Source organism: Eretmochelys imbricata, chromosome 2 (genome assembly GCF_965152235.1).
Source record: "Eretmochelys imbricata isolate rEreImb1 chromosome 2, rEreImb1.hap1, whole genome shotgun sequence".
Lineage (NCBI taxonomy): Eukaryota > Metazoa > Chordata > Testudines > Cheloniidae > Eretmochelys > Eretmochelys imbricata.
The window spans coordinates 38773900-38792347 of NC_135573.1; the positions used below are offsets into that span (position 1 = coordinate 38773900).

Genomic DNA, 18448 nt, shown 5'->3' on the forward strand with positions numbered 1-18448 from the left:
ACAAATTAACAGCAATACCATCATTTTTTAATTTATCCCCAGTTTTACAGACATTCCATCGAATTGCTTTGCACTGACTTTTTGGCGCTGGAGATGGAATTCCATTTCTGAGTACTAATTTCAATGAACTGAAATTAGTACTCTACTTTTCAGTTTATTTTTTGGCATACAGAATTTGATAAAAATGAGTAGCAAAGAATTGGTTGGTGTATAATACAATAATTATATTCCATGTACCATAAAAATGGAATGATACTGCATGTTGACACGAAGTCTCATTTTCCTTTATAAAGTGGAAAAATATTAGTTATTGAAGCTCTGTAAACTTGTTTTATAAGTAGGAGAATTCTACAAGCATTTTGTTTTCATTTAGTTTATGGATTTAGTACACAATTACTTAACAGCAGTGCCTTTGACAAATGAACCTTCATTTGCTTCAGGAGATACAGTATTTTGGATCCTAACAGATTTTTTTTTTTTTTTACCCTCAGTCAAGTTGAATCATACATGTCAATATATGTAATATGCAGTGTTGTAGCCGTGTTGTTCCCAGGATATTAGAGAAATTTGGTTTGTGAAGTAACAACTTATTACAGATGTAATAGTAATTTTAACCACTGTGAAGTGAGGCACGATACAAGAGAACAGTCATCATTCAACCAGGAACAATATAGCTTTTTTAGAATTCAGCTATAAATTTAGTACTATTGTGCATGATGCTCTGAAATAGAAGCTTGTTTTTAATTTACTTATTATAGCATTTTAAATATTTTACTTCAGATACAGTCTACAGCATAATGCATCCCAAGGGTTACCACCTTTCTAATTGCTGGTAACCGGACCCCTGAGGCCCCTCCCCTGTCCCTTGCTCCTCTCTCCCCTCCCTTGTCGCTCACTGGGTCATCTCCACTCTCCCTCTTCTCCCCCTCCTCTAGGGGCTGGGATGGGAGCTGCTGCTCTCTGACAAGGAGCCTTCCAGCAGGTAGGAGGGTGCCCTGCCTGAACAGGAACTGGCACAGGTTAATGACCCGTCGCCTCCACCCACCCCATGGTAACCAGCCTTTTGGTGTCCAGTCAGTACATCTGACCGGACACTGCCAGGTCCCCTTTTCGACCAGACTTTCTGGTTGAAAACCAGGCACCTAGCAACCCAAACATCCCATCAGTGAAAAAGAGAAAAAACATGTTTTAACAACACTGAATGGATTTTGCTTGCGAAATTCCTCATTCCCAAGGCCTTGCAGCCTTTTCGAATTTGCAAGAGAGGACATCAGTTTGAGTGTGACTGGACTGTTAACTGGGAATGCAAATAATAGTATGAAGCTGCAGGTTTTTAAAAGTAGGCCTTCCTTTACACATTCTGGCAGCAAAGTTGCTATGGAGATGACTCCTAGATTTTCTATACTTGCATCCTACATGTAAATGCTAATGCTGTTGCAGCAGAGGGATGATGAAGTTACTGTAAGATCTCAGTAATCTGTTCTTGGTGAATCAGTTTGTCAGAGCATAATACAGTAGTTTAAATACTTTGTTCCATTTAGTATATATTGTTTATGTATATTGTGACTGCAGAATTTGTTTGCATGAATTATGCATGATGAATATGAACATTTTATTTCACAGTCCCATAAATGCAGGACTTGAAATATACCAACTTTGAAAGAAATACTCTTAAAAGCGCCTAACCATGGTTCTCGGTGTTAGTGAAACCAGCTGTCATTTCATGACTCTTCAGTATTTTCACAGCATAGCAGTCATATGATGAAGTCATCAGGTATTGGCTTACAAAATTGAAATGTCAATAAAATGGAAATAGAAAATGCTTATAAATACTAAAAGTGTAAAATGTGGTGGGAAGTGAGACATTAGATTCTCCTCACAGTAATCGCTATGTGCTGTGTTAGTGGCTGTGTTTTAATTATCCTCTTGGCTGCAGGTTTACAGCTGTTTGAGAGGTTGTTTTTAGGGTGTGGATTTTTGATTTTCTTTGTTTTTGTTTTGTATTGGTTTTAAACAAAGATGAGAATGACCTCCCCAAATATGTGCACTAGCCTATCCATGATATGACCATATTTATATCTTGATTTACTGTTTCTTGTTGCACATACATGGTATCAGATCTTCCTCTTGGAGAGATCAGTGGGTTGACGTTTCCACTGCTAGTCAATCTTCTTTTGAAACCTCCCCTGCTTGACTTTGTGTTCTAGGTGTTGCTGATTTGGCTGTTGTGGGAAGGGTCTCTAGACATGCACTTAGTTACTGTTCAATCAGTAGCTGGTCCTATATCTAGGATACAAATTTTGTTATATGCCATTGGCTCAAGGTCTCCTGCTCAATATGCCGACACTTAACAGATTCCTAAGTCTCCCATCTACCAACATGTATAAAAAAATAGAATTTGTAATATATCACATTATGTAAACCCTATAAATCCCTCCTCCTCCTTCCTATTTGTTTCTAGCAGTTAACTTCAGTATGACACATTGAAAACCAGTTGCAGTCCTCCTTTTCCATATTGAGGTAAAGTTTGAAACACTGAGAAACAAAATATAAAGGCCAGCAATGTGGTAGTCCACAGTACACCGGAGCAAGCCAGTACATCCAATTATATGACATTGACATCTTCCAGGAAACACCTCTCATTTTCCCCTTATTATCAAAAGTCGTATTATAGGTCTCATGTTTTCTGAGAGCCAGATAGCCCCCTGTATGGAAAAACCTGTGGGAAGGATGGGTAATGGAGGTGCCCTTACTGCATTTTTCTGTAACTGGCTCCTTTGCTAGAAGACAGTGGAAAATGGAGGTTGTGGATTTTGGAGGCCATGCTCCCTCCCAGTCTCATGGATCCATGAAGAAGGGAGACCCATGCTGTGTTGCAGGGGCAGCTACTATTCTGCTGGTTCCCCTTTTCCCTGGAAGCAAGATCCAGTAAAAGAACCATGCTGCCATTGTCTGAGTCTCCTGGCAGCTGCTTAGTAGCAGCCACAGAAGGAAACCTGAAGGAAGTACAGCTCCAATCTCTATTACCTCCTGCCTGGATTTCAGCATGGAAATCCCATGTTTTTTTTTTCCCCTCTTGCCCTGTTTCTAGAAGTACAGACCCTGAGTGGAAGGATATTCATATAGAGCATGTTTTTTTAAAATTTTTGTTTTGTTTTGTTTAGCTATAGTGGTTCTATATGTGTCTCTTCTCTTCCTCCTCTTCCCCTCCCCCCCGCCCCAACTACAAAGTATTGTAGCCTTAATAGGTTAAACACTATAAATCCACTGATTACCCTATACTTCTGATTGGAAGAGCTGCTTATATTTTATTTTCCATTGTTGTTTTATCATTACTTGTATTACAGTAGTTCCTACAGGAGCTGTTGCCCTATTGTTTTATTCTCAGCACAGTGTAGTAAAAAGACAACTTACAACGTTGGTAAATGACAAAGGTGCAGCAGATTAATGAATCAAACAGATAGGTAAGGCTGTTGATGAGAAGGAGGAAGAGTTAGCAGTAATATGTATAATATGAGAAATACGGTGCTCAGGTACTACGCTCTTTTTTTTTTTTTTTTTTTTTTTTTTAGAATTAGCAAAGGGACTGAATGAATATGATTCTAACCTGTCCTTTTTCCCCCCCCTCCTTCCCTTGCTCCTCTCCCCTCCCCCCCCCATTCAGATAATTTCTATGAAGAGTTGGCAGGAAATAAATGCGCGTGAAGAAGTTTCTGCATGAAGACGGTCTGTCCAGTAGCGATTACCCGACAACATGACTTAGCATATGTCCTCTCATATTGAATTGAGCCTTAAAAATGATTAGGGTTACATGTTAACTTCAATACACTTCTGATGAATGTTCTAGAAATGAGTTTGCATCGGCAAATGGGTTCTGATCGGGACCTGCAGTCTTCTGCCTCCTCGGTGAGTTTGCCTTCAGTTAAAAAGGCACCAAAGAAAAGAAGAATTTCATTGGCCTCTATCTTTCGGAGGAAAAAGGACACAAAACGCAAATCCAGGGATTTAAATGGAGGGGTGGATGGAATTGCAAGTATTGAAAGTATACATTCGGAAATGTGTACAGACAAGAACTCCATTTTCTCCACGTATACCTCTTCAGACAGTGGAGCCACCTCTAGCAGCAAACCAAGTGGCGACTTCATGGAGTGTCCCTTGTGCCTTTTGCGGTACTCTAAAGACAGATTCCCAGAAATAATGACTTGTCACCATAGGTCTTGTGTGGATTGCTTACGTCAGTATCTCCGGATAGAAATCTCTGAGAGCAGAGTTAATATCAGCTGCCCAGAATGCTCTGAACGATTTAATCCCCATGATATTCGTTTGATATTAAATGATGACATCTTGATGGAAAAATATGAAGAATTCATGCTTAGACGGTGGCTAGTTGCAGACCCGGATTGTAGATGGTGCCCAGCTCCAGACTGTGGGTAAGAGTGCTTCCCTCCCCACCCCCCCATCCTTTCTTTTCCCATCTGATCCAGTGGGGCATATTGAACTTCTCTAACTAGTAAAATCACTGTCACCAAATCTCCCCTATCATCTCTCTACATTATTGTTTGAATTTGTAACAAGTAAATTAGAGTAATTCTAATGTTGTAATCATTTCCACATTATTGTTGACAAAATGTTTTATCCTCTAACCAAGAAAATTGTGGAAACAGATTATTCTAGTTTGTGAATAAGGTATATAAAGCAAATCAGGTGACAAAATAGGTAAGATAGATGCATGGAGCCCCAAGTACTAAGTGTAAGGCTATTTAAAAGGAAGGATGAAATGTTGTGCCTTAAAGCACTGGCACTTCAAGTGCCAGCAGCTGGGGGGGAAGCAGAATTCCTTTAAAAAAATAAAATAAAGCAAAACAAGCAAACAAAAAAACCTTCCAAAAAAACCCTACTCCAACCAGAGTTCTGACCCCAGAAAGGGAGACGTGCTAGAGACTCTATCAGGTACACTAGGGACATTGCTATTGCTTTTGATTCTATGTGTAAGACACTCAGATATTGTGGTGAAGGGTGACTGTAAAACTGTGATAATTCATTTGTTGTGGTAGTGAGATCAAATGGTTACAGTATTTTTTTTTACAAGTTACGGTAAGTACTTCCAGCAAATTAATTTACTGAGTTAAATATAAGCTAAAAAGCATTATTGATATCTAATATAAAAGAAAAACACCCTGAGAAATCTGCTTGAAAAGTCTTTTTAATTCTAGTTCTCTTCACCTGCAGACAACAGTCCACTTGCTGTTGGTTGTGAGATATACCTGCTGTTGTTCGGGTTGCCAGGCATCCAGTTTTCAACCGGAACACCTGCTCAAAAAGGGACCCTCACTGCTCTTAAAAGTCTGGTCAGCGGTTCATCAGGGCTAAGGGAAGCTCCTTGCCTCTGCGGCTCCCTGAAGCGGCTCAGATGTCCCTGTGGCCACTAGGCACAGCGCTGGCCAGGGAGGCTCTGTGCACTGTCCTCACACCAAGCGACAGCTCCGCAGCTCCCAATGGCTGGGAATCTGTGGGCAAGGGTAGTGCGTGGAGCCTCCTGGACACCCCTGTGACTAGTGGTTGCAGGGATATACCAGCCGCTTCTGGGAGTCGCCTTAGATAAGCACCACCCAGAGCCTGTATCCCTCACCCCCTCCTGTGCCCCAACCCCCTGCTCCAGCTGGGAACTCCCTTGCAGAACCCACACCCCCTCCCGCAATCCAAAGCCCTTGGCCCCAGCCCTGGCCCCCCCCCCCCCCCCGCATCCCAAACCCCTCATCCCTGGCATCCCCAGTCGGACCCCTCACCCCCAGCCCCAGACCTGAGCCAAACCCTTCATCCCTGGCCCCACTCCAGAGTTTGCACCACCACTGGAGCCCTGAGCCCCTTCCTGCACCCTAAGCCCCTCATCTCTGGCCCCACCCCAGAGCTCGCACCACAGCCCGGGCCCTCACTCCCTCCAGTTTGATCCTGTTTAGTACCAGAAGAAGTTTGCCTAAACTTTGAATCAGAGGTGGGCGAACTACGGCCCACAGGCCACATCCGGCCCACGGGACCGTCCTGCCTGGCCCCTGAGCTCCTGGCCCGGGAGGCTAGCCACCAGCCCCTCCCCCACAGCCTCAGCTCATTGCGCCACCAGTGCAATGCTCTGGGTGGTGGGGCGGTGAGCTCCTGGGGCAGCGCAGCTGCAGAGCCGTAGCCTGACCCTGCGTTAAGGGGGCAGGGAGCGGGGGGGTTGGATAGAGGGCAGGGGATTTTGGGGGGCGGTCAGGGGCTGGGTTGTGGATAGGGGTCAGGGCGGTCAGAGGGCAGGGAACAGGGGGTTTGAATGGGGGCAGGGGTCCCGGGGGGGCAGTCAAAGGGGGGGTTGGATGGGGCAGTGGGGGGCAGTTGGGGTGGGGGTCCCGGGGCGGTCTGGGAGAAGGGGTGGATGGATGGGGCAGGGGTCCCGGGGGGGGCAGTCAGGAAGGAGGGTGGGGTGGATCGGGCGGTGGGGGTCAGTTAGGGGCAGGGAGTCTGGAGGCGGTCAGGGGATAGAGAGCAGGGGGGTGGATGATCTCATTTTGTGATGTATCCTTGATTGATTTGCTAATTCACAAAATTTATTTATTGAGCACTTCTTGTAAAATGCTGTAGGTACCTCACAGGGCGAAGACATTTTCATTGACCCAAAGAGCTATAATTTAAAGTCTAAATGGCACAACATTCTGGGCTTATAAACAGGAGGGGAAGAAGGGTGCAGGGAGGAGCAAGGAAGGATAAGGATAACAAATAGTAATATGACAAAATAAGTAAAATAGGACATACCATAAGTGAATATAAAATGTTGCCAAAAAATTCCTCTGGTAGGAATTCTAGGCCCTGATCCTGCAAATATTTATGTGTATGCTTAAATTTAAATGTGTGGGTAGTGCCATTGACTTGAATAGGAATTCTTATGTGCTTAAAAAGAAAAGGAGTACTTGTGGCACCTTAGAGACTAACCAATTTATTTGAGCATAAGTGAAGTGAGCTGTAGCTCATGAAAGCTTATGCTCAAATAAATTGGTTAGTCTCTAAGGTGCCACAAGTACTCCTTTTCTTTCTGCGAATACAGACTAACACGGCTGCTGCTCTGAAACCTGTCAGTATGTGCTTAAAGCTAAGCACATGTATAAATGTTTGTAAAATCAGAATCCTAGGGTAGGCAGGTCTTCATCAACTCTTATAATCCATTGTTGGTTTAAATCTGTTGAAAAGTAGGTTTTATAGACACAGTGGTAAATGGATCTAGCTATAGGAGCCTTATTTATACCAGAGTTCCCAGTAGTTGGAAGTTTTACAAAAAATTCTTAGGGTAGGCAAGTTTCTTTTAAAAGATCTTGCTTTTTTGTTTCGTCCCCTTCATTCCTTCCCCTTTTGATTGTCCAGTTTTGTGATAGTTTCTCAGTCACTACTGCAAGTTAGGGAGTTTCTTCTGTGCTTGTGTCTTATTTTTTTCAATTAAGTACAATCATTGATTTAAAATTTGCTTGCATGATAAAAACTTAGCAAATTAAAACAAAAAATTGTTAAATCTGATACCTATTACTTTATATTCTGTACTTCACTCAGTATGAAGAAAGAATAGAGTAGCTTCACATTTTTGTTATCCTGTACTACCATGGTGTTATGGTTGTAGGGGAATGTGTACATCCAAACAAACTATTTTCATTTTTTAGTGTTACAAAAACTTTTGTTACATTCTGTATAAACTCTCTTTTAATAAACAACCTAATTTTGGAATTTAAGTATATTTTAGAAAAACATACTTGGTTTGCAAATTTAATCGGGGTATTTTCCATTTGGAGTTTCTAATTAATTCTGTCACTTTAAATTTGTATCAACAGTGAGTTTTATTAAAAAAAAAAAAAAAAGCATAAATTTTAACTGAGAAGTGCCATTTGAAAACACAAACATTAAGGGTGTTCACACTGTCTCTTAGGAACACATCAGTATAAACAAAATTAGGATGAAACATAACTAGTCAGACAAATTTACAGTACTTTGGCACATACACTTTTTGTAGTGCTGAATGTTTTCATATGTTTTTCTAATAGTTTTTTAATAAGAATACAGTATCTTTTGAGCCTACCTAAGTTTGTGTGTTTTATAGGTAGTGCTATAGCCCTATCTGGTAGGTTTGCCTGACAATTTTCATTATAAGATCCTGTTTTCAGTGGCTTATAACTTTTATCAAACTTCCACCATTTGGGAAAGAACTTTCCATGCTGGGTGTCTGCCTCTGGTAGAATATTTGTAGAAAATATCAGCCAAAACAGTTCAGCCATTTCTGAGAAAAAAATCTGGTGACCTTTTCTTTCAGAATCTTTTAATATCCCCCATGCTTTGGAGCAGGAACTTGAAATTTGACAGAAGGGAGGCAGGGTGACCTTTTGTGTTAGAGATGTGCCTTTTGCTATCCAAGTAAAAATCTCCCAAATTTTGGCCAAGTCATCCTTTTAAAAATTGCATTTTACACATACTCTGTAGATACGTTCTAGAGTTTAACTGCTAAAATTTCCAAAGATTGCATCCTTACATGGTCCAGCATAGCTCATCTTGTGCTAACCAGATGGCACTTGTGCCATCCCCACACAGCAACTGAACATGCTACGGCCCAGGGCAACAGACTTCCTTGAAATGGTTGATCCCAGCTGCTCTGGGCAGGGATAAGGTCCAGGCACTGGACCTGACTTTCCTGTTGTCTCAGTGCTGGACCTCCTCCACTTTGGTGGCCCCCAGGCAGCAGGAGGAGTAAGCAGCCCCAGTGAAATGCAGAGGAGAAACAAGGTGGACCAGTATAGCGGTAAAGACTAGATTTGGAAAAGGAGTCTGGTGAGACTGGGGCTGGAGGTAGGGAGAGAAATTGGGACTGACTGGGTGGGGAGGCTGGGACTGTGAGCCGGCAGGTGAGAGGAGAACTGATTGGGCAAGGAGACTGGGAATCAGGAAAACTGGGATTGGGGAACCAGGGAGGAAAATTGGGTGGGAGCTTGGGGAGCAGCACAGATTGGATGAAGAGCTGGGAGAAAGGGCAAGACTGGGACTGGCTGGAGAAGGAGACTGATAGTAGGAATGAGTGTGTGAGAGGGAACAGAAGGCAGTTCTGACAATGAGTTGGGGTGCAGGGAGAGAATGGGATTGTCTGAGCAGGGACTGGGACAAGAAGGCAGGAAGTGGGGGGATTGGGACAAGGAACTGATCAAGAAAGTCCTATGGCCTGTGTTATCCAGGAGGTCGGACTAGATGATCCAGAGAGGTCCCTTCTGTCCTTGGAATCTGTGAACCAAGGAGAGGGTGTGGGCAGAAGACCGAGATTGGATGAGGGAACTAAAAGGGAGACTAGGCCTGGGGGCCAATTGCAGGGGAGCGAGGACAAGAGAGACAGATCCACAAAGACTTGAGAAGGGGTGGGGGGAAGCTGGGGCCGGATGTAGGGAAGGGGAGAAACTGGGCGTGAGGGGGACACTGGGACTTATACAGCAAATCCAGAATGGAAGAGTGGGACTGATTGGACAAAGGGATTGGGATGAGAAGCAGGAGGAGTGGAGATTGAGATTGACTAGAGAAGGAAAACAGGACTGAGATAAGGAGCCGTGGTGGGTGGGAGCTGTAAGAGAGGGTTGGGGCAGGGCAAAGGGTTCAAGCTTGTGGGGAAGAAGCAGAGAAGAGGTCTGCTCACTAGAAGAGTACACTCCCATTCAGAGCCTGAAATGGGACCAGAGATTTCAGCCTTTTTCTGATGTCCGCACATACCTGCGAAGCCAACGGTGCACCCTTGCCCTCTAGTGCTGGTCCACTTGCAGAATGGCAGCCTATTTGCTATCAGTTACTCAGCTCAAGTGACCGAGATGTAGGCAGTCTTGCTGATGGCTCGAGTGGGTGGCAGTATAGTGCTAGATGATGGAATTTGTTTTTTCAGTTTGCTTTTTTTTAAAATTGGGAAATTTTGCACAATAAACTGTTAAAAGGACATTATTAAGGTTGCATTGTAAAGCACTCAAAAGTTCGGAAATGCCAGAATTAATGGGTTGTGATAGTAAGTGATCATATAATTAAAGACTATTTTTTTTTCCACATTCAGTGTGCTGCATTCAGTGCAGGATCGACCTGCTCTGGGGATGGATCAGGGTTGTGTAATAAAGTGTGTTGTCTGTTGGACTCCTGCCTCATTTGTTGAAAAAGTTGGAAGATGTGTAGTGAATGAAGTGAGGGGTTTTAGCTGAATCCCTGCCACTGCTAGACTTTCTATGAGATGCTGGGCAAATCACTTAAACCATCCTTTTTTATAGGTGGTCACTAATGGTATGTTCCTCATGTTTTGGTGCCCAAGTTGATACCCCAGGGTCTGATTTGCAGAAGTGGTGGCCACTCAAAGCTAAAGCTAAAATCAGTGGGAGCTGTGCTTTGAGCAAATTAAATACTATTTAATGCTAAATACTCTGAAAATTCAGGCCCTGGGAGTCTCAAATTGGGCATCCTAATTTAGTGGATGTCTTGACCTTAATCTCTTTGCCTCCATTCCCCATCCGTAACATGTGGATAATATCACCCCTTTGCCTCTTGTGTATTGTGAAGATAAATCGATTGGTGTTTGTGAAGCACTCATACTATAGTAATAGGCACCACAGAAAAGCCCATGAGGACATTAATTCTGTCTTTCATAGCAGGGTTTGAACAGTGGGCAATAAATTAAGGCCAGGGTCCACACACTGAAATATGAGGGTAACACAAAATATTGAATAGCTGCTCATTAAGTGAGCACCATCCATTCTGTGCACTGAGTAAGATGGGTCTTGTGGAAAAATAGTATGTGATCGTGTAATTAAAGACTGTATCATAATACCTGCCTATGCACAAAGGAGTCAAATTAAGGTTTTCTGGGCAATCTTAATTCTTTCACTTCCTAACTTTTGAGTACACTTTGCAACCTTAATGTTCATTTCATACGTTTTGTGTGTCTGTGTAATATACAAATACTTTACAGATACTTGTGTGCCATTTTCATGTACAGTAAGAACATCTTTATTGAATGCTTGTAAATTAAAAATTAAGGGGAATGACTGCTAGGTGCTCCACAGCTATTTTGGTATTGGATAAAATAATTTCAAGAATAAATTCTTAAAGAAATACACAATCTCCAGATGAACAAACATATGCTTTAACTGTTGCATGGTGCAGCACTAGGCATTCTCTTCTAGATCTGTGCTTTGACAAACTGAAAAGTATTAACATGCAAAGTACATAGATAAAATTGAAGGTTTATTTTTCTCAAATTAGTTATTGCTGTGAGATGTGCCACAATTCAGGGCCACTGTACGTGTGTTCCTCCTCCATGGTCAGTTAGACCCTGAGCATGTCAGCAAGACCCACCACCCAGACACTTGGGAAGGAATGCTCTGAGTAACTCAGAGCATGTCTGCACAGCAAATTAAAACCCACGGTTAATGTGTGCCAGCCGGCTTGGGCTCACGGGGCTCGGGCTGCAGAGTCGTTTCATTGCCGTATAGAATTCTTGGCTCGGGGTAGAGTCCAAGCTCTAGGACTCTGTGTGGTGGGAGGGTCGCAGAGCTCCAGAATTCTACACATCCATGAAACAGCCCTGCAGCCAGAGCCCTGCAGTTCCAATTTGGCTGGCACAGGTCAACCATGATTTTTCTTTTCTGGGTAGACATCCCTTCGGAGCCCTCCCCATCTACTGTCCTGTCTCTGGTCATTGGGAATATTTGCTACAAGCAGTTGCAGGTGGCCACATGCAGTTGTAGGCAATCTCATCATAGCATCTTCTCTGTAAACTTCACAAATTTCAGTTAGGTACAATATTATTCACTTTGGGTAACATTTTCAAAAGCCCATTGATCATATAGGTGCCTAAGTGACTCAGGCACTTTTGAAAATGGGACATAGCTTCCTAAGTCACTTAAGCGCTATTAAAAATTTTACCCCTCCTGTCTTAGACTATTGTTGTTTTTGTAATGTTAATCACCTGCCATCATATTCAGCCTCAAATGTTACTTTTTCAGTACTATGTGAACTAATTTCTGAATTAAACATCTGTCTCTCCTTGTTTTTTCTGTGGTGCCCATTGCCACAGTGTCTAAGTGTTGACAGTGCTCTATAAATGTAAAATCATTGACTAAGATTTTCAGTAGACTATTGACTATGGGTTCCCAATTTGAGGTTGGTGTTGGTACCAGTCCTCTGAAAAGCCAGGCTCCTTTAAGGTGTCTCAGGATAGCCCTTAAAAATGGAGAGAACCAAAATCACTAATTACATTTGAGAATGTTGAATGTTAATATTTCCATGCCAGCATGAAGATTTTTTCCCCCCTTAACGGTTTAATGTATACTTCTTTTTCCTTCCTCAGAGCCACTTGAGGAGCCCAAGGGCTTCACTTTCCTTTCCCCCATCCTTCTAATCTTATGCATGCTGTGTCACAGTGATCCCCTTTGCAACACAGTAGTATCAGAGGAAACATACTCTCTGTGAAACCTGAAACACAACACTATAAACTTTTTTGAGTGGATTAGCAAAACAGCAATTTGCTGTGCATCTTTTTCTGAACGTGCTGTTTCTCCCATACTCTTTATCTTCATCAACCTAGGAGTAAGGGACTGGGCAAGACATCTGAACTTGGATGTTCTTTGTGGCAGCACATGTTGTGCTTCCATTAGACCTCTCTAGGCTGTTCTTTATTTGGTTTTGTGGTAGTATGAAGGTAATTTTGCTGTAAACAAATGCTGTATAATATGAATGCTGAAAAGACTAATCCACTCAAATGCTGTGCTAATCTTTAGTTTTTAAAATGGTCAAATAACTATTTCTGGTAATTACACTCATGTGAATGTTTTGTTTTCTATAAGAAACTATAGGCAAATGGACAATCAGTAAAGTTTCCCAGTAACTTAATCTTTACGTGTTGTAACTGCAACTTATGGAAATTCTTAGAGGCAAACCCAGATCCCATGTCTCCTGGATGCAAAAGGCCCTGAATATGTGATTTGGTGTGCACAGAGAGGTGGGAATGAGGTCACATGGGATTTGCCGTTTTAAAATTCTCTTGTAACACTTGGGTATGCTCTCAGGATTTTTAAAGGTATTTAGACTGATTTAGGAGCCAGTCTCATTTTCAGAGGGGGTTTAGGCACTTAGTCTTAAGTCCCATTTTGGCTCCTACATCAGTTAGGGGTTATAATGCTGAGTGCAGCAATACCTAGATACCTTTAAAAATCTGTGCTTTGTCCTCTAATTCCTAACCCCAGCACATATTTGCCCGTAAAAGAAAACCTGTTTTTAGACGTTTAGCTTGTGTTCTTAACACACTTAATAGATATCCAAAAAGACAATTTATCATTTCATGTTTGTAGGTGTTGCATCAGTGTGTCAGACATGCTGGAGTATTGACTTTACTTTTTCCCCAAGAAGTGATTGCTGCAGGGGACTATGCCATACTGAATCACTGAATTATAAATCATGTTTGTTTATTTTAGTGCTTAGGGACCAGCTGAGATTGGGGACCAGTTCTGATAGGCACTGTACAAATAGAGTAGTATGCAGTCCCTGCCCCAAAGAGCTTAGACTGTCAATAGATAATACAAAGGATAGAGGAAGGAGCGTTCTGACAGCTTTAGTTTCTGGCTAGCTCCTCCCTGCAGTTTTCCCCCAAACCTACATGGCAGGGGGAGAAGTCACTCTGCATCTGTCTTAGTGCCGCTGGAGGTGTCTGCTCTGCACAATTTTGGATCTGAGTAGGTGGGTGGGGTGGCCGTGGCTAGGGGCCCCATTCTTCCCCAGTACAACAGTACATGCTTAAGCTGCTTGTGCTGTTGCCCTACTAGCTGGTCTATAGATATTGGTTTTGTATTAACAAAAATCTTTCTCCTACCCCTTTGATCATTTAAGATATGCTGTGATTGCTTTTGGCTGTGCCAGCTGTCCCAAACTTACCTGTGGGCGTGAAGGCTGTGGTACTGAGTTCTGCTACCACTGTAAACAGATTTGGCATCCAAACCAGACCTGTGATGCTGCTCGCCAGGAAAGAGCCCATAGTCTACGCCTGAGAACAATTCGTTCTTCATCTATTAGTTACAGCCAGGAGTCCGGAGCAGCAGGTATGTATGATCGTGTGTCTCTGTAGAATGTCTTACTAGTACAGTTACATGATTAGTATTACCAAAGAAAGAAATATGTGGTGACTTCATTAGCTCCAACACTCATTCTTTCTTTTTTTTTGGTACCAGTTTCAGAACCATAAAACATTAATACAACTTTAGATTAACTTTAAAAAAAAAAGTGCTGGGTTTTTGGTTTTGTGGTTTTTTTTTTTCTAATATGGGAAACTTTTGGTTTTCAGTAATGGTAAAATCATGAGGGTGTAGCGCTGATGGCTTCAATTGTTACAAGCCTTTTTAGGGTTTTTAAATCTTGAGTTGTTTTATAGTTTAGAAGTGTAATCTTCAGTGAACTTGCAGCCACGTATTCTTGAAACACTGCTGGCTGGCTGGAACCACTCTCCTCCCAACTGCACAGCTTCCACAGCTGAAACGCAATATTTTTCCCAGTGGGTGGAATTTTGACAAGGTTTAGAATACTGGTGTAAATAGACCTGAAAAAGCAAAATGATGATTGATTTACCCAATACCCACACCCCGTATAAGAATGCACAAACTGTTACTCCACATGAGGGATATATCAAGGGAATTTCTGCTTGTCAATAAAGTGCTTCTGCATTGGCCAGCCAGAAATCAAATAACTCAGACATGTGAAAATTTAGTCTATTGCGACTGTTACTGAGTAAAAGGAAGGTTTGACTAATCAGTGGAGCAATGATTTGGTATCGCCAAGAGTTGCCTGTTTTGTCTGACGCACACTTTGTCAAATTAAACTCTCTTGCTCGTTTATCTCTTCCCCAACCGACTCTTCTCTCTGACTGGACTAATTAGACATAGGGGGGGAAAGATTCTCTCCTGCGTTCTGTGTCCAGTTATGTCTCCCTGATTCTCTGACCTAACCCTAGCCTAGGGGCAGCTCTAACTTGTACAGTATGCATCTGGTCCCCTAGAGATTACATGCCAGTTGGGAATCGATAGCATGCACCATACTTTTGTCACTGCCTCTTCCTGTGCATCACGGTCTGTGGGGAGGATGGTGTAGGACAGGGGTGGGCAAACTTTTTGGCCTGAGGGCCATATTGGGGTTCCGAAACAGTGTGGAGGGCAAGGTGGGAAGGCTGTGCATCCCCAAACAGCCTGGCCTCTGCCCCCTGACTGCCCCCCTCAGGACCTCCCACCCATTCAACTCCCCCTGCTCCTTGTCCCCTGACTGCCCCCTCCCAGGACCCTCCGCCCCTACAACTGCCCCCTCGAGACCCCACCCCCTATACAACGCTCCCTGTCTCCTGACTGCCCCGACTCCTATCCACCTCCCCACCTCCTCGCAGGCCCCCCAGGACTCCCACGCCTATCCAACCGCCCCCTGCTCCCTGTCCCCTGACTTCCCCCCAGGACCCCCTGCCCCTTATCCAACTCCCCTGCTCACCACCCCCTTACCATGCTGCTCAGAGCATCAGGACTGGCAGGTGTACCGCCCAGCGGGAGCCAGCCACACCGTCGCTGGCGGCCCAGTGAGCTGAGGCTGCGGGGGAGAGGGGACAGCAGGGAAGGGGCCAGGGGCTAGTCTCCCCGGCCAACAGGACGGTCCGTCCCGCGGGCCGTAGTTGCCCACCTCTGGTGTAGGAGCTGGTTCTGCTGACTCTACGCTTGTGGCAGACTCTCCCATGCTAGGCATGGTCTCCAGCAGAGGGAATCGGCAGGAGTTTTCCACTGCCCCATTTTCTCCATCGAAAGCCTACTGGATTGCACCTTTCTTCTGCACCACCAAGTTATTTCTGACCAGCTAATCAGTGGGGCGTGCTTTACATAACTAATGTTGCTACAGAGGGGGTGATTTATGTTGCTATGGTGAATTGCTTGTCCTGTAATTCAGAATCAGAGTAGCAGTCTGGGAAATAGTCCAGAAATTGCAACAGAAAGAGTCTTGTCAGTATGCCATATCTTGTCTTTCCTATCATTAAGGTTACTCTTTGGGAAACTTTCATTTTTAAACTTGTCAGTGACAGAAATAAACCCTTAGTGATATTTTCAGTATTAAGCTCAGTTAATAGTATTAGAAAGATTCTGATTTGTCTGTTTTCTGTAACAAATATAAATTTATCTGGTTTGGGGAGAAAGAGCCATTAAGGGGAGGCCATGGAGCGGAGTTAAGAGCAGAGGAGTGAAAAAGAGAACAAAAAATATGGAATATTGAAGGTGAAATGCATATTAAGTGTGAGGAAGAAATAAGGGTTAGGACTCAGGAGTGAAGATTACAGAAGTATGAAATGTGGAGAGGATTATATGCAAAGACTGCCTGTCATCATTCATGTTTATTATTTTGTCTGTTTAATATCTAACTTACGTTTTATTGACTTCGAAAATCTGTGTGTGTGTGTGAAGCTATTGATGTATCTAAATGTGATATATTTTAATTTGTTGTGATTAGTTCTAGTTTATTGATAGTTTGAAAGGGTCATGACTTAAAAACCACCTGCAATTAAGGATTTAGTAAAGCATGTTTATAAATAAGATTTAGATATGTCTGTGTCAGAACTACTGTGATCAGTCAAATCTCATAAGTATTTCTTGTCTGCATTTAGATAAATGTCACTTTTTCTTAGAAATAGTATGATCTTCATGTTTCATTTTAAACAGCTGATGATATAAAGCCATGCCCGCGTTGTGCTGCTTACATAATAAAAATGAATGATGGAAGCTGCAACCACATGACTTGTGCTGTATGTGGTTGTGAATTCTGTTGGCTATGCATGAAAGAGATCTCGGATTTGCATTATTTAAGGTATGTTTAGGAAAAATCTTTATAGCTATAGATTATCTGAGACAAATATTTTCTCATTTTATACATTCAGAATTTTACCTACATCCTGTTTCCTGATTTTTCATTACTTTGCTTTTCCCTGTTTTGACTTCTTGTTTAATTTCAGGAGTGACTGGAGTGTTTATACTAGTGCAGACTGATTTAAAGTTCTGCTTGGATGAATAAATGTTCTGTGCTAAAATATCTAGGGCCAGGTTGTCCAGTCAACCAAAGGCTGTCTTGTGTCTCAGCAGAGTAGAGAATTATCCTCTAGTGTTTATGTATGAGAAATTCAATATATTTTTTTCATTTAGGTCCTTAAAATAGTCACTTCATCTTATTTCAGAAAATAAAAATCAAATGTTCTCTCACTTTGTTTCAAGCTCAGAAAGGTGGATGCAGCACATACTTAGTGTGACCAAATGAATGAAATGGTGTAGATGTTCACAATAGCTACTTTTACTGCAGTTCTAGTGCTGATTATTTATTTCGAGCGTTAACTTGATATAACTGGAAGTTATAGTTTCCATGTGAAAGTGATAACTTGTGTTAGCACTGAGCAGCACAAGACATTATGTGGTATGATTCATAGTGCATTTCAAAGGACATTGGAGCATCTGAAAGGTCTGAAGAAATAGTTTTTAAACACTCAGTCACCATCGGTGTAACATGAATTTTATTAGATATTGTCATGTCTTAAAGTAACTTATCATTGGCTCATTTCTAAGCAGTTGTTTGTGTTTGTTTACAATTCATTTCTATTAGCCCATCAGGTTGTACATTTTGGGGAAAGAAACCGTGGAGCCGTAAGAAGAAGATACTGTGGCAACTGGGAACACTTGTTGGAGCTCCAGTAGGAATTGCTTTAATAGCTGGCATTGCTATTCCTGCTATGATTATTGGAATCCCTGTGTATGTGGGGCGTAAGGTAAAGTGCACTGTGCTGCTTACCTTGCTTCTGTTTTGAAATGCAACACTCTTGATCATGTACACTGGTGTACTTTCAGTTGGCTCTGTTCACTGTTCCTTCCCAAATAGGTTCAGCCATAACTTTAAAAATGGTTAGCATCCTCATTTTATTTGTGAGGGGCCATGTTTTTCAAAATGTGGCTCTTCCGTTTGCACACACAAAGCCCAAAATATTTAAAAATTGATTCCTATAATTTGGCCTATAAATCCTTACTTAGGCACCTAAATAAGTGGCCTGATTTTTAAAAGTCCTGAGTTTCCAACCTCCCTAACCCTACTCAGATCTGGACAATAGAAGAGGAAAAGGTGGTAAAAAAAAAATAAATTCTTAGCTTTTCCCTTTGGATCTCGAGCAAGAAAGAATCCATTGACATATTAGTTGAAAATCCTGCTATATACATATGCATATGCCCACACATTTCTGTGTTTGTACTTAGTGGCTTCCAAATTCATTAAGTTACTAGGGTATATACATTTACTGATCACCAAGTGCAACTATTCACGGCTAAACGCAGTGTTTTTTGTTGATGTGGGAATAGACAAGGAATTAACACATTAACCAGTAAGT

The 18448-nt window shown here is 42.4% G+C and overlaps 1 protein-coding gene across 9 annotated transcripts in view; it reads left to right on the plus strand.

Annotated features, from left to right (window-relative positions):
- Positions 1–18448, plus strand: part of RNF19A (ring finger protein 19A, RBR E3 ubiquitin protein ligase) — an 87012-nt gene that overhangs the window by 51177 nt on the left and 17387 nt on the right. For 8 of the 9 annotated variants that reach the window (XM_077809922.1, XM_077809923.1, XM_077809930.1 and 5 more), the window contains 4 exons: positions 3665–4430; positions 13903–14111; positions 16749–16893; positions 17677–17839. In XM_077809922.1, coding sequence (XP_077666048.1) covers positions 3835–4430; positions 13903–14111; positions 16749–16893; positions 17677–17839 — 1113 coding nt within the window. In that variant the 5' untranslated portion in view covers positions 3665–3834. Of the gene's footprint in view, positions 1–1623; positions 1775–3664; positions 4431–13902; positions 14112–16748; positions 16894–17676; positions 17840–18448 lie in introns of all 9 variants that reach the window. The other variant, XM_077809928.1, reaches the window with a different exon arrangement.